Source organism: Sebastes fasciatus, chromosome 12 (assembly GCF_043250625.1).
Source record: "Sebastes fasciatus isolate fSebFas1 chromosome 12, fSebFas1.pri, whole genome shotgun sequence".
NCBI lineage: Eukaryota > Metazoa > Chordata > Actinopteri > Perciformes > Sebastidae > Sebastes > Sebastes fasciatus.
Genome location: NC_133806.1, coordinates 11,106,245 through 11,121,255, shown reverse-complemented (window position 1 = coordinate 11,121,255; position 15,011 = coordinate 11,106,245). Strand labels below are relative to the sequence as shown.

Here is a 15,011-nt window from a genome sequence, read left to right as displayed (position 1 = left end):
GACACTCGCCTGTTTAGGCTCAGGCAGATGTTTGACATGCTAAGTCCAGTGGGTTTGCCTATAAGCTTACACTCCTATCTCGGACACACACACACATACATGTAGCTAGACACACACATACGAAGAGGGGCACAACGAAACTGGCACTAAAATGCACTTGAGCATGCACAGAAGTGGTAGCCTTTTATTTTGTTGAAACTGTATATGAATATTTGGTCAGGAAAACAGGATGAAATAGACTCAAACTACATATATTTGGTACATAATAATTATATTAGCAAAAGACAATTGACCCAAGATTAAGTTAGGCACAGACTGGAGGCAGTATTAAATAGACAATCAGAAAAAAGGCTGATTTAAAGGAACAGTGTGTAGGATCTGGCGCTATCTAGTGGTGAGCTGAGGAGATTACAACCAACTGTAGCATCTCCCATGAGCCAAGCGTGTTGGAGAGCTAAGGTGGCCGTCGTGAAAACGCGAATGGCTCTATTTAGAGCCAGTTGGAGCAGAGCCAGGGCGTAGAGTGTGTGTGTACGTGGGAAGTGAGTGGTGAAGCAACAGAGAGAGAGCGGCGGCGAGTAACATTATTGACTCCGACCCAAGCAGGAAAAGTTAACATTTTGGTTTGTCCGTTCTGGGCTACTGTAGAAACATGGCGGTGCAACATGGCAGACTCCGTGGAGAGGAAACCCACTCCCTAGGTATAAACAGCTCATTCTAAGGTCATGAAAACACAACGATTCTTATTTTCAGGTGATTATACGCTAAAGAAAACATACTCATACAGCACTTACAGCTGATAATGCCGTCCCAACCAATGGCGTCATCGCAGAAGCATAGCACCAACCCTTTCGGTTCCCCTCAGGTAAACACTGTTAGCTCTGTCAGCACTGTTGCCATTGTTTGCACTGTTAACACTGTCAGCACCATTAGCTGCGAGCCGTCAGCTCAGCCATCGCCATGTTGAGAGCCGTGCGGAGGCAATAGAAATGCTCTCAATCTCACATTTAGCCCCTTTAATGTCCTAGAAGATCAGAACCAATGACAGAACAGCACTGACATCTAATTTTTCTCTTGTTTTGGAACAAAATATCTCCCCCAGCCCCACAAGCTAACAAGCATCACATGACATTTAATTCCTTAGCCACAAAAACTCCACTCCTTATCTCCTCATCATCTTCCCATGTGTTGAGGATCTTCTCAGTTGACATTTCTGTTGGATGTGCTCTGAAGGGAGCATTTACTCGCCATTGTAAAAAATATGATTCCATTGTAATTCAAGGAAAGACGACAATACTGTTGATGTTTTTGTAATTACTACTAGTCGCTAAGAGGTTAGTAGAAGCCTTTTAAATAGCTGAAAACAGGCACCAGCCTTCACTACATAAACTTAGTTCCTGTCACAACAACATTTCTGAACCTCCTAAATCTCCGTGGAGCCTCACCACGTTCACGAGCTGTGTAGAGTAAATGCTACGGACCCAATCCTACAAAGGGCAAACACGTGTTTTGTGTCACGGAGTAATCCGCAGGGTCCATGTAATTGATACAGTATGTGGTGTTGGCGTACTGCTGGATGGTGGCCCAGATCGATGAAAAGGCTGAGATCATGGCTCTATTTTTGGAGCTCTGGGTTTAGGACAATCTAAAGCCTGCTTTGGAGAGTCATGGAGGAATGTTCATATGAATCAATTTCAACATGCAGAAACATACCCAGTATCTGCCAACACACAGACAGACACACACAAATAAACCCAACCACACACACACACACAAAGCTGTGGTTCCAATGTGGCTTCCTACTGCCATGAGCGCGGCTTGATTTGAATGATTGGTAGCGTGATAACGTCAGTATGAAGATGGAACATGGGATATCTCCTCTTGATTTACATAGCAAAGCATTCGGACTCTGCCTCACATCAGGAACACATCTGGGTGCCATTAACCACTTGCCCTAACCCCAAGCTCAGTCCCGTATCTCCATTACCCTCCCATTACCTGCCATAGCCCACAAAATATGCTCCTCACAGGACAAGCAGTGCTCTGTGGTTCACGTTTTTATGACACGAGGACACACACAGGGATTCACTGGGGCAAGGGTTGCAGTTACTCTGAGCCAAGCTGGCGTCACATTGGCATACTGAGTCATGTTGTTGAAAAGTGCAGCGTCTAAAGTCAAATAATAACTTTACTGACGATGCCTGACTGCTTTGAGTCTGTGTTTACTCCTGGAAATGTTTTTTGTACTTGAAGCCAAAGCTGTTGTTCATTGAGTCTATGTCAAATAAAGTGCATGCCCAGAGCCAAATACATCAACACATGACTAAACAAAGCTTTCTTTCAGGTCTGTATCAAACACTAAACCGTATTCAAGACGTTTGGATAAGATTGAATCGTCTAATGGAACAAAAATGTCAAAGTTTGAATGCTGCACAAACAACGCACGTTTAGATCTGAAATTATTTCCAGTTAAGACCCACTCCAGAGGAAACTTAATACAAGTTGGGCAAGTTCTCTATGCGTTCACTGGAGCTGTTTGATCTCTGCAGCTGGCAGCCCACTGTAGTTCAGACTAGGGTCAAATATGATTTAAAATATGTTTGATTGTGTGCTTATACCTACAGTACAGTGTTAGATGGGTGGTGTCATAAACTAAAGTCCAATATATGCTGTTCATCAGCAGATGTAGATGCACCTCTTGGACTTTGTGTCCTTGTTACGCATAACAGTTGAAGCTGACAGTTCATTGTTGACCATGGAAACAGCAGTTGATGAAACCATCTGCACTCTAGGGTCTCTCGCTTGTTTGCTCTATTCTTGTCTTCATTAGGAGAAGTGAAGAAGACAGTGTGATATGGTCGAAAGCTCCAGAACAAGAGAGTGAGTGGACCTTGGTTTGACATAGTTTTTTTCAACTGCTGTTTCAAAGCTCAAGAATGAACTGTCCTCGACTTCTTCAGGCATTTAAACTGGAAGGTTCTGCATCACCCAATTTGATGGGAGAAATGCAACTGAAATCGACATCATAATCCGGACAATATTTGGCAGAAATCTGCTCGGAGATTTCTTCTTCTGCTTCTCATCCCGCCTTTAAGTGTAGCCACTCTAACTTGGCCTCTTTTTACAGGATAAAACAAACCCTAAAGGTATTTGCAAACACTCTCTGACCCATGTCCGTCCGAGGTCAACCTCACCTGGTGCTCCACGTCTCTGTACTGATGTCAACCACATGTCTGTCCTGTTTCCAAACAGTTTTCCTCTCAGTCAGATACTCTGGCGGGTCTTGACAAAGAGGAAGCAGCACTAACTGTTTGCACAGCTTGAAACTTAAGATCTTCATGTCAAGAGGAACTGGGAAGAAATGCACTCTTGCTTTCTCCAAAAATGTCCTTTGCAACCTTCTTGGACGTGAAGAATACTCGCTGTGGCTTCCACGAGAAATTACCTTCGTCCTGCAGGACCTTCATGAACGCTTTCACAGACACAGAGATCTCGGTTTGGACAATGTTTCTGTTTACCGAGTGGAAAATAATCACCTTTGCTGTTTGGGGCAAAGCTTGAAGTTACATTATGTTTTAGTACTTGGAGACCGTTTTCTGGCGTGATTACAGGTGTGTGATAAATGGCTTGCAGAGACATCCAGCGGACACTTTTGTGATACAGTTTGAGACTCTTTGGCAGTTTGATGCGTTGCTGTTAACCTTTCATCAACTAATGAAAGAATGTCTTGATCAGCGTGAGAATAACTGAGCCAAGACCGAGCCTTGATTCAGTATATTTATTTAACGCAGAGTTTCATAATGTTCTCCGCAGGCTGAAAATAGTGACTAAATTACCCGGATTGGTTTGTTTGATGCTATGCATCATTAAGTCCAGACGTTTTCTTTTTTTCTCAGTAGCAGCCACAGAATCAAAGCAGGAACGTTTTAATGAACATAATCAAAAGCAAAGACACTAAGATGCTATAAATACTAATGTCAGCTTCTGTGATCTCCCTCAGAGTCTGTGTGTGGACTTAAGTTAAATGTGATTACATTCAAATCTGGCTATTTTCATTCTGTGAGGCTTCGTCCCAGGCGAGCCACAGAAAGACCATCCGTTGTGCCAGGAATTGTTGCAGCTGCGCTGAAATTCAAGGTATTGAAAATATTTCTTTCCCTCTGCGGTTTGGTGTCTGTCATTACAATGAGGAAATAACACCAACTCGCTCCCTTGTGTAATCCGACCTTTTCATCTTGTGTGTATAAATCAAATGTGGCTTGACTCCCTGCATAAATTCCACTGAAGGGTTATGACTTTGATTTCTTCATTGTGGAAGAGGAGTGCTGTGGTTGCATGGCTTATTACTGGTGAAGTATCTGGGGAAAAGTGCTTCTATTCTGTGACAGACTTTTGCTTTGGAGGTCTGCCTCTGTTGATGAATCCTCTGTGTACAGAAGACAGCTCAGTCATTCTGTCCCAACATACTTATCTTAGACAATGGCAATGATGCTGAAGAAGGGCTTTGACCTGGATGTTGTCCCATGCGGAAAGGGACAAACCCTGTGGGAAGGAAGGGCCATTGTGGTTATCTCCAAGTGGATGACAACAAAAATATCACGCTACGTGATAGTTTGGAGTTTTTCTTCCACTCAGCTTCTTCATCCAAACCAAAGCAAACAGTCAGAAATAACGTTTGACCTCTTTTCAGGCCACCACAACGCACCATAATGTGTTTATGCTGGCTTCGGTCTGAACATTATGTAGGACCTTACATAAATAACTCACCGCTGACTGACAGATTTTTGGAAGACTTCACTGAGCTAACCTTTATCACTTCTTACTGGGATTATATTTTGTTTTGATTTAATATGAGATGAAGAACAAATGTTTCCAACACAATTTAAGCCACATCAGGATGGGTTAAGTGATTATTTAATAGTCAGCAGCATGCAGAGGACTCAGGAAGGGGATGCCTGAGTGTTTGACCTCAGGATATGAAGCCAGGAAAGATGAATGATAAGCAAGGGACAAAAAATAGGACTAAACATTGACGTCACGAGAGCTCAGACGTTGCACAAAGACAGATTTAGCTGGTTTAGCCAGATCAGTGGAAAATTATATTTTAGCTGTCTTATGCCTAGTTCACACTACACAACTTGAGCCCTGATTTTCCACTTGCCGACAGTTTTTGGAGCTTCCTGACGAAAGCCCCAGTTCAGATGCAAATCGGCGCTGTGTGTGAACTGTTGATGCATCACAGACGAATCCCAGATATCTAGTATATTTGGACCTATTCGTGGAGTCTGTCGTGGAGATCTACAGTCAATGAGAGCCCAAGACACAGGTTGAGGCACAGGTAACCTGGCGGAGGGGTCGCCTGTTCCAATGGGAACTTTACTGTATGTGTTGCATTTGCAACATGGACCAAAGATGTTGTTGCACCTAGAGGAAACAGGCTATATATAGTAAAGGCGTGTGGAAACAGGCTGTTTTGTGAAAACATGTGCAAACGACAACAGCAACAAGCATGATTACAAGGAAAAATCCTGTCTCGCACATGGTTTTACATAATTTCCTGTGTCACTTCTCGTGTGTTTTCATGACAAAACGTAGTTTGGAGACCAGACATACTCCTCGGGGATTCCTCATGGTGTCAGTCATGTAGTGCGAAAACCACAACCACTTCAAGACCACTGATTACAAATCAGCAAGTTATGTAGTGGGAACAGTACAGCGATCTTATGACTCTCAAACTTGTGTAGTGTGTACTTGGCTTTATATCTTTTGTTTCATGCATTCGACTCTACATATATGATTATTATTTGTAATTAAATAATGAAAGGTAAAGGAGAGCTTGTATTAAACGCCATAAATGACGAGTTCTAACACAACTGCGTTGGAATTATTTGTATAAACTGAAGTTTTATGTAGGTTTGCAACATAATAACACCATATGGTGTGTTGATTCTTGCAATATTATCACTTCTATGGCAGAGAAGTTGGTGTGAATGCTCCCACCAGTCAGCACTCCCCCAAACATTGCAGTTTAGAGAGTGAGAAGTGAAGTGAGAAGCTTTGTTTTTTTGTTGTTTGCCAAAAGTGCATGATCCTGGCCAAAGTGATGAAATCACTAAATATCATTTGGAGTTCAGTTTGTGCTGTTTGCTTGTTTTTGTATAAAGCCGTCATGTCAATATTTGATTACGTCAAGAGCCATAATTTGAGGACTGTTGCTTTCATTCATAATATTTACAAGGCAGTTTATAATGCAACATAAGTTTGAGTAAAACATGATGGGACAACAAATTGCGAATGCATGAGACCTGTGTTATAATTACGGTTTCGTTTTCAAGGCTGTAGGGAAGGGCAACATCTGCAACAGGAAAGAAAATTGGGTCACTTGGAGAAAATGACTGAAAGTTGAGTCATGGAAGGAGGAGGTCTGCTAATAATTTCCTTCTTGAGGTAAAACACAAACACAACAAAACAACAGGGCAGGATAATTAGTGTTTAGATAGGCTTTAAACGGGGCTCTATGCCATTAACCACCAGCAACAGATGCCTGAGTGCTGATGAAGCTCAGGTTTGCTGCATTCCAGTGTGAGAGGAGGCCAGTTACTGTACTGGAGGTGTCCAATTATTAGCCTTGACCTTGGCTTGAAGAGCGGTTGTAGTCATTCGAGCCGTTCACTTTATTACCCTTGAGACAAAAACAAAATATCTCCTTGGAAGCCCATGCTCCCCAGCTCTGCTTGGATAATGATGAATAGATCCCATTAGTAGGGAGGGATTAGACTCTGCGGGAGCGAGGAGATGAACTTGTTCATAATTGAAAAGAAAGGAAGGAAGCTCGACAGGAAGACAGCGCGTAGGTCCATCCCTACACAGAAACAAAAGGCCCATCGTCTGTCTCGCCCCCGTGGGGACCGAGGGGGTGGCCTGGAAAGCACGTTACCATGGTGACCGCTCTGTCACTTATAGCCCCGAGCGCTGTCTCGGTCAGGCGCTCTGTAGTGTACATAGGATCTGCCAAGAGTCAGCAAGATCAAAATCTGCCCTGGAAAGCACAGAGGCTCTGTTAAACCAACTACAGCTGGCAGAGGAGCTTTTTCCTAAACAGGGCTACAAGTTAGAAAACTTCCCAGCGCAGCATTTTTCACAGCCCTCGATCCCCCAGCTGGCATGTACAGCACTCACCCCCCACACATTATAGGCCTTTTATTGAGTAAAGGAAAGTGATTCTGGGGCTCGTGTTGTTAGGATTTCTGGCAGATTGTTGTGCTTTGAGCTGCTAGAGATGTGAAGGAACTTTGGCGTAGCAGAGGAGCTTCAGATTTGTTATATTAAACTATTTGGGATGTTTCCCTCCCCGTATTCTACATTCCTGCAGCGAAAGATATCATTATTTAAAAGTCTCACTGAAATTTGACTTCTACTTACTTTGTTTTATATCTGACAGATTATAGCCCACTCAGTCCTTTTTACCTGCTGAAATTCCTTTAAAGGACCATTACAACCCATGAAATACAGTTTTCACCTGCCAGAAAGTGATTGCAGCTCCTACCTTGTGACTGGAAGGATTCTTTTCTACCTCAGAATGGTTTGATTTCATTCATGATTATTATATCTGACAGATTATAGCCCACTCATTCCTTTTAACCTGCTGAAATTTTCCTTTAAAGGACCATTACAACCCATAAAATACAGTTTTCACCTGCCAAAAACTGATTGCAGCTCCTACCTGGTGACTGGATGTTTTTTTTTTCCAATTTCAATTGTCAACTTCTATGGTGCAAGACTGTGGCATAACGCAGTCCAGTACAACATTACCACTCAATAATACCAGCCTGTTCTTTTTACCAGGATGGGTCCAACAAACACAGGCCGCTGTTTGTGTCCCGTGTGTCACGTTACAATCAGCTGTTTGTTCGTGTCCCGTGTTCACAACGTTTAGTGTCATTTTCAATGTACAAACGTAGTTTTAAGCCCAACCATGTAGTTCTTTTCTAAACCTAAGTATAGTGGTTTTGTTGCCTAATCTTAATGTGACACCAAGTGGCGTGACAAAGTGGCGGTATGTGATGAGTTGTGATAAGAATGTGTTGATAATACACATAGAGTTGAATTAACAGCTCTCTGATGGTGTCAAGAAAAACTGAACATCATAATCTTCCTAAATGTAGAATTTGTGGCAGATCTGTTGTATTGGATTGAATTAAACTGTATAGGTGTACCTAATAAAGTGGTCAGAGAGTGTACATTCCTGTGTTTTTTTACCCTGTACGGGCTCAGAACAGCAGCACAGTTGAACCAGTGAAAACTGAAAAGCCTGCCTCTAGTCTCTTGCTAGACCGTGTATCCTGCAATAGGCCTGTCGTTGTTTGCATTGCAAACGCCTCACTGAGTCTGGATCTAATGTGGCTTGACGTCTGTGTGTGTGTGTTTGCTCTTGTCTCAGGGTGGCCAAATGAACTGTTTAGCCTGAGGACCAAAGATCACCCGCTCTGATCCAGCAGCAAGGGAGAGAAGCGTGATCATTTTGCATCCATTCCCCAACTTCTCATTACACCATGAGCTGGGACTGAGGACGCACTTCATAGATTCATTTAGTGGTAAGTTTTATATTTTATCTGTGCTCCACTTTGTGCTTACTTACAGGAGAATGTTTGCTGTGTTTTAAAGTTCATATAATGGTTTACGTGTGTGTGTGTGTGTGTGTGTGTGTGTGTGTGTGGTTTTATGCTTGAATTTAATCGTCAAATAAGCAATATGCTGCATAAATCATCGAGGTATGCACACATCATGATACAAATCAGGCTCTGAGGTTATCAGTGGGTGCAATGTGTGGAGGCAAACGCAAACATGTGGATTGTGCAATTTGAGGACATCCATATGATCTGTGTGTGTAGGCACTGCAACATGTGGTTCGACTTAGAGAAAAGTGCGCACACGTACTGTAAGAGTGGGACGGCTTCAGAGTTCATCATCATTTCACATGAACAGGGTTTTCTTTTCCACAGCCAGCCACAACACAAAGCACATGTTAAAAGGGGGAATGGTGCTAACACGTAGCTGGAAGGATTAAAGGCACCTCTTTTTTATTTTGAACTCCTCTATTTCCATCAACACTCTTATGTGTCTCATGTGTGCGACACCATGATGTCATCAAGCCAGGGAGATGGAAAATGTTCACAAAATGGCAAAGCGGAGGAAAAAAAAATCCAGAGTCAGCAGCAGGGAGGAGGGTGCTGAGGAAGGTTGACGGAGGAAATACAGAAAGACCCAGCAGCACAACACGACCCCCCTGGCAAATTCCCGATTCCACGCAGGCACATCCAATCTGAAACAGGCTTGTTTCTCCTGAAGTCAAAAGCTACTGAGTGAGGAGGTAGCATGAAGGTAACACAGAGGATGTGGATAATTGCTGAAAACCAAAAAACAGACCGTAAAGGAGAATGAACTTCTGGTGCACGGCTCTACAGGTTTTACTTTAAGAAGGACTTCCTTGGGAGTGCTAGGAGTCACGGCCACACACGGGAACGGTTAAAAAGACAATAGGGCTCCTCAGACTGACAGGATGCCAGGAAGACAGACAGCTTGAATGTCAGGGACACAAAGTCCAAACAATACACTAAAGTCAAAAACACGCTACTCTTTTCCTCTCAAATTGATCTGGGAGTCCCATTAGGCAGAAAGAAGACTTCTGTGGCTACTTGGAAAACTGACTCTTGACCTCTTTTACAGAGGGCTGTCATGGTTCAGAGGTAGAGTGCCATGTGCCAAATGCGTTATGATGATCCCGAATGAAGCCGGTACTTTAGGAGGACACAGAGGAGCTTTTGTTTGACACTTGGAGGCCTCATCCCACCCACACCGGACCGCATATGAAGAAGTACCGTGGTCAGTGGGTTTGACATCCAGAAGCTGCACAGAATGTGACTCTGGAGGACGGGTGCTGCTTGGGGGATATTCCAAAGACTTTTCGCATCGTCTACGTGTAGTTGCGTTACTTATACACCGAAGTCAGATTTAATATAGTGTCATATGTTTGTTGTTTTTCAGGTGGGAAGAAATCAAAGTCAAGATCACCATGGATGTGAAGAAAAAAGAAATGGACCTCCTGAGCAACACCATAGCTGCATATGCACACATCAAAGGTACGTCACACCTCAGCCCAGCCAACGCGTTCTCATCCCAACTCGTCACATACCGACGCTTTGTCAAACCCCTCGGCGTCACTCTTTTCCGTCACAGTAAACACATGTTTAAAGCTGTAGTAGGCAGATTGGAGCATACAGTATATGCTCCAATCTGCCGGTCACTATATCCTGACAGTTGTGCATGAGACAGGTAATCTGAAAAAAAATCATGTGCCTCTGGTGTCCTCCGTTGCTCCTTATGGCATCTGCAAGATTTCACAGACTGGAGGAAAACAACCAATCATAGCCGAGCTGGAGCCTGCCGTCTCTGAGCAGCTGTCAATCACTCGCGATCTTCAACCAAACGGTCAAACTAGGCAGCGCTGATCAAACATGAATCAATATTTTGTCACTGTAATGCCTATTTCTTGCATAAAATTAAACATTTTGTAGTGTACTGTTTAGCTGTACAATGAGAACGTTTGTGACCCGGCCTCCATGTTGAGAACAGTTGAATAAATACCAAGCACCGCCTACCAGCCGGAGCAAACTTTCTAATTTTACAGCAATAAAACCACTATAGTTAGTTTAGGAAAAAACAACATGGGCTTAAAACTACTACGTTTGTACAGTGAAAATGACACTGAACGTTGTGAATAGGGGACATGAACAAAAAGCTGATTGTAACGTGGCACACGGAACATGACCAGCGGTCTCCTGGATGAAAGCTTTGTGATTGTTGGACCCAACTACCTCCCCTCCCGCCCGCCCGCCCTGTGTGTCTCTTTTTGCTCTTAAAGCTACATCACCACATTCTCGGCGCACTTTCCCTGAGCGTTTAATATTGACACGGTTGGGTTTACATTGTAAAACCATTAAAGGAGGTCTCATACTGGCTCTAAAGGGTGCCTTAGGCATCAATATAACGCCGACGGCCGTGATAAAGTGTATTTGGCGCCCTTGGAATGAGAACGGGCTGGCCCAGCAACAATACCTACATCTCCCTGTGTTAGTAACAACATTTTTACCCGATCTGACATTGTTCATGTCGTCCTCTCCCTCAGCAAACCCAGAGAGCTTCGGCCTTTACTTCGTGCTCGGAGTGTGCTTCGGCCTGGTGCTGACGCTCTGCCTCCTGGTCATCCGCATCTCCTGCAAGCCGCGGACCAACGTGGCCCCCGCCTCCACGCCTGAGAAGAAACACTTAAAGGACATCAGCGAGGAGGACGAGGAGAGCGAGGACGACGAAGACGACGACGGGGACGATGTAGAGGCACCCATCCCTTTGCCCAGCACAGAAATACCTGTCGGTAATCACACCAGCCAGTCAAACGGGACGCTGAGTGTGAATGTGTTTACTTCAGCTGAGGAGCTGGAGCGAGCCCAGCGGCTGGAGGAGAGAGAACGCATCATACGTGAGATCTGGAGGAACGGCCAGCCGGACATCCTGGGGTCGGGGACGGGGACTATTGGAAGAGTGCATTACTACTAAGATACATGAGGCTTCAAAAGGGAACAATGTGAGCTCTGTGAAGGACAGACATGGACCTCTGGGTGTGCCCCGATGTCCCTGAAGCCTGTGAGACTTGTGATACAATGCAACATCAAGGAAACAGGACACGACAGAGCTGAACTATGTGATATTGCACTTTGTTATTTTCAACTAACTATGGAATTTAAACCAAGAGGTGTCTTAAAGACTGATTGATCCATGTGGAAAAGATGCAGTATGAATGTGGGACACTTGAAGTATTCAGTGTATTCAAATATATGGCGCTTAATGACAAAAATGCACACAACTGAACTAGGTTTATGTATGTAATAAGTGGAAAATAGAAGCATATATAGACGATGTATGTACTGTATGTTGCAATGAAGATTATTTGTTTGCCGTGAGGACATTATTCTCCTCTAAACGGGGGAGTTTGTGGGGGGAAAAAAACACTCTCAGGAGTATTGTTAAAGGAAATTACATTTGAACAAGCACATATCAATCCGTTTTGGGGTGGGGGGTCAGATTACACAGTTTAATGTAAAGACAATTCAAATTGGAGTCTTTAATTTATGAAATCCATGTCTGTGTTTTCAGGGATAATTCCACCCAAGGAAATGACAGAATTAAAGTATTACGCTGAAAATAATTTGCTGTTGTTTCTCTTAATAATGTTCAGATCAGATGTCAGACATTTATATATACAACAGAGCTCATTCTCTGTGTACCTTTGGGCCATGGATTTATAATCAAGATAAAGAGGGAGACATCTTTTAATAACATTAGGGGAAAGGCCATTTTGGGTAATTTGTTATTTCTGCTCAGTGTCTCTGGTATGTGCCTTTAAAAGGTTAATAATACAGTTTTCTAATGTCTGGGAACTCCAAAATGAATTTTACAATGTGGAGTCAGACATTAGGGAAGATGTTCTGATAACAGATAGAATGGGATAACTTGAATGAAATTTCCTCTTTAAAGGGAATAAAAAACATGAATATGGAGAAATAGTCTGAAAGCTCCAGTCCAGGTAGACACCTCGCCTTGGTACCGGTATACGTAAATCAAGCGCACCCTGTGCGTAAAGGCGGTTCAATTAAACTGAACCACCTGCTCACGCGTTTGCTGCAACTTCTGATGCTCCTGTTGTGTTTCAGAGACTAAATGAAGTCTAACCATGTTACTCAAGAACGGTTTTGTTTTTAAAAAAGTTCATAAATGCGTCGCTTGTCCACACATTGCCGCTGGTCATGTCAGCTGTCCACACACCACTTCAGCTGCTGTTGACAACGTGGAACCGAAGCGCCTCAAGCTAAGTGCTGCTGATTGTAGGATGCATTTTGAAGGATATGTCTGTTAAGTTGTTGTTAACAGAGCTATAAGCAGTGTGCAATGTGTTTTAGCCACCATAGCAGCAAGGCTCTACATGGACATGGTCAGTCAATCCACTGTGAACCAGACTGAAGTATCTACCTATCAGATGGACACTCATGGTCTTTAAAGGGTTAATCCTACATATTTTTGATAATCCCCTGTCAAACCCTGAGGTTTTTGTTTTGGAGTCAAATCTGATGAATGACTATGAAATTTCCTGCAATTAATTGAAGATTAATCCCAGATAATACATTTCTTTGACTTTTAAATCTAGTGCCACCAGCAGGTTAAATTCTTCACTTAATTCTAATAATAATAATAATAATCTTTATTTGTATAGCACCTTTCTAAACATAGTTTCAAAGTGCTTGCACAGATACAATGAAATACAGACAAAATAAAAACAACAATAAAAGAACAAAATATAAAGACCAAATAATGAGAAAACTAAAACCTGTAACCAGTGGTATCAAAACAATAAGTTACTACACATATGCCAAAAGAGGACAATATAAGGTGGTGGGGAAAAGGTGCACCAAGCTGTTGCCGTACGGAGTTTAAAAAAAAAGCCTCTTTTATAAAAAATGGGTTTTTAAAAGAGATTTAAAATTGGTAGTAGAGCTAGGTAACCTGAGGTCCCGAGGAAGGCTGTTCCACAGTCTAGAGGCATTGATGACAAAGGCCCTGTCACCGTTAGTCACCAGCCTAGACCTGGGTAGAGCCAAGTCAGAGGACCTCAGGTTATGCGGTGGCACATAGGGTGTAAGGAGCTCAGTGATGTAGCTTGGTGCCAAACCATGCAGAGCTTTAAAAGTTAATAATAAAATCTTAAAATCACAGACAGGCAACCAGTGAATTGCAGCTAAAACCGGAGTGATGGGATTTAGCCCTTCCTAATGAATCTAGTGAGCCCCTGAATTTTCCTCTAGTACCACCAGCACTTTGACATTTTTGGTTTTGAGTGAAACATTTCAACAAATTTTAGATAGATGTAGCTACATCCTAATACGATGGCGATCCCCTGACTTTTTATTCAGTGCCACCCAGCAGTTTGACTTTTTTTTTTTTTTGGCTTTTAGTGAAATGTATTGGAGGGATATCTTTAACATTCATGTTCCCCCACAGCATGAATTGCAGTAACTTTAGTGTTCCCTTGACTTTTCATCACTTTGAAGTCAGAATGAAACTTCAATTTACAACCAAATTCCTGCAAAACTAATGACATTCCCAACAGCCTCAGCTGGACTTTGAGTTTAGTGCTAAATGGCAAATGTTAGCATCCATTCTAAAGTAAGATAATGAACCTATTAAACATTGCAAAACATCAGGGTTGACATTGTGAGGCTGTTGTCTTGAGAACATAATTTAGCTCAAAGTACAAAGAGTTGCTAGCATGGCTATAAACTTCTATGCTTTGTTGTCTCTGTTTTGACCCTGCTGTCTTGTCTGCATCTTATGGAGTCTGTTTGCTGCAGACTTCAGCTGCTTTATTTGTATGCTGGTTGGAATTTGCTCTTATGCTGTTAATACTGTGTATTCTGGCTACTAATATCTTCTTTTTTATGCTGCTGAAATGTGCTGTTTGTTAATTTCTGCTCTTGTGCTTTTGATATATGCTTGCTGGCTGCCAATTTGTGCTCATATGCTGTTGATAACTATGTGCAGTGTGTTTCTATTGGTAATTGCAAATAGCTTTTCTCCTCTTGTTTGTTTGGCAATGTGCATTGTGATGCTTTGATGCTTTTTATAAGGGCTTTTATTGGTTTTGTGGCATGTTTCCTTCCATGTTGTTGACATTGTTCTTGCTGGGCTGCTTCTGGTATGTAAACCTGGCGGTTTTCCTATAATGATTTCACTGTAATGTTGTCGTACTGGCTTCATGAGAACACACAGCATGGCTTTTGTCACGCACAAAACGAGTCAATTTCACATTTGCTTCAGACACTTCATATTTGGCTCAGAGAAATGTTTCTACTGGGTCTTTGTGATGCTTTCTTCTGTTCATGTTGTTACATTACTGCTACACT

General features: G+C 42.7%; 1 protein-coding gene across 2 annotated transcripts in view; it reads left to right on the top strand.

Annotated features, from left to right (window-relative positions):
• eva1ba (eva-1 homolog Ba (C. elegans)) overlaps positions 1-12,260 on the top strand; it is a 15,400-nt gene extending 3,140 nt beyond the window's left edge. Inside the window, exons 2-4 of one of the 2 annotated variants that reach the window (XM_074653093.1) lie at positions 8,441-8,594; positions 10,045-10,139; positions 11,186-12,260. In XM_074653093.1, coding sequence (XP_074509194.1) covers positions 10,073-10,139; positions 11,186-11,613 — 495 coding nt within the window. In that variant the 5' untranslated portion in view covers positions 8,441-8,594; positions 10,045-10,072 and the 3' untranslated portion in view covers positions 11,614-12,260. The remainder of the gene's footprint in view (positions 1-8,440; positions 8,595-10,044; positions 10,140-11,185) is intronic. The other variant, XM_074653094.1, reaches the window with a different exon arrangement.
• The last annotated feature ends 2,751 nt before the right edge of the window (positions 12,261-15,011 follow it).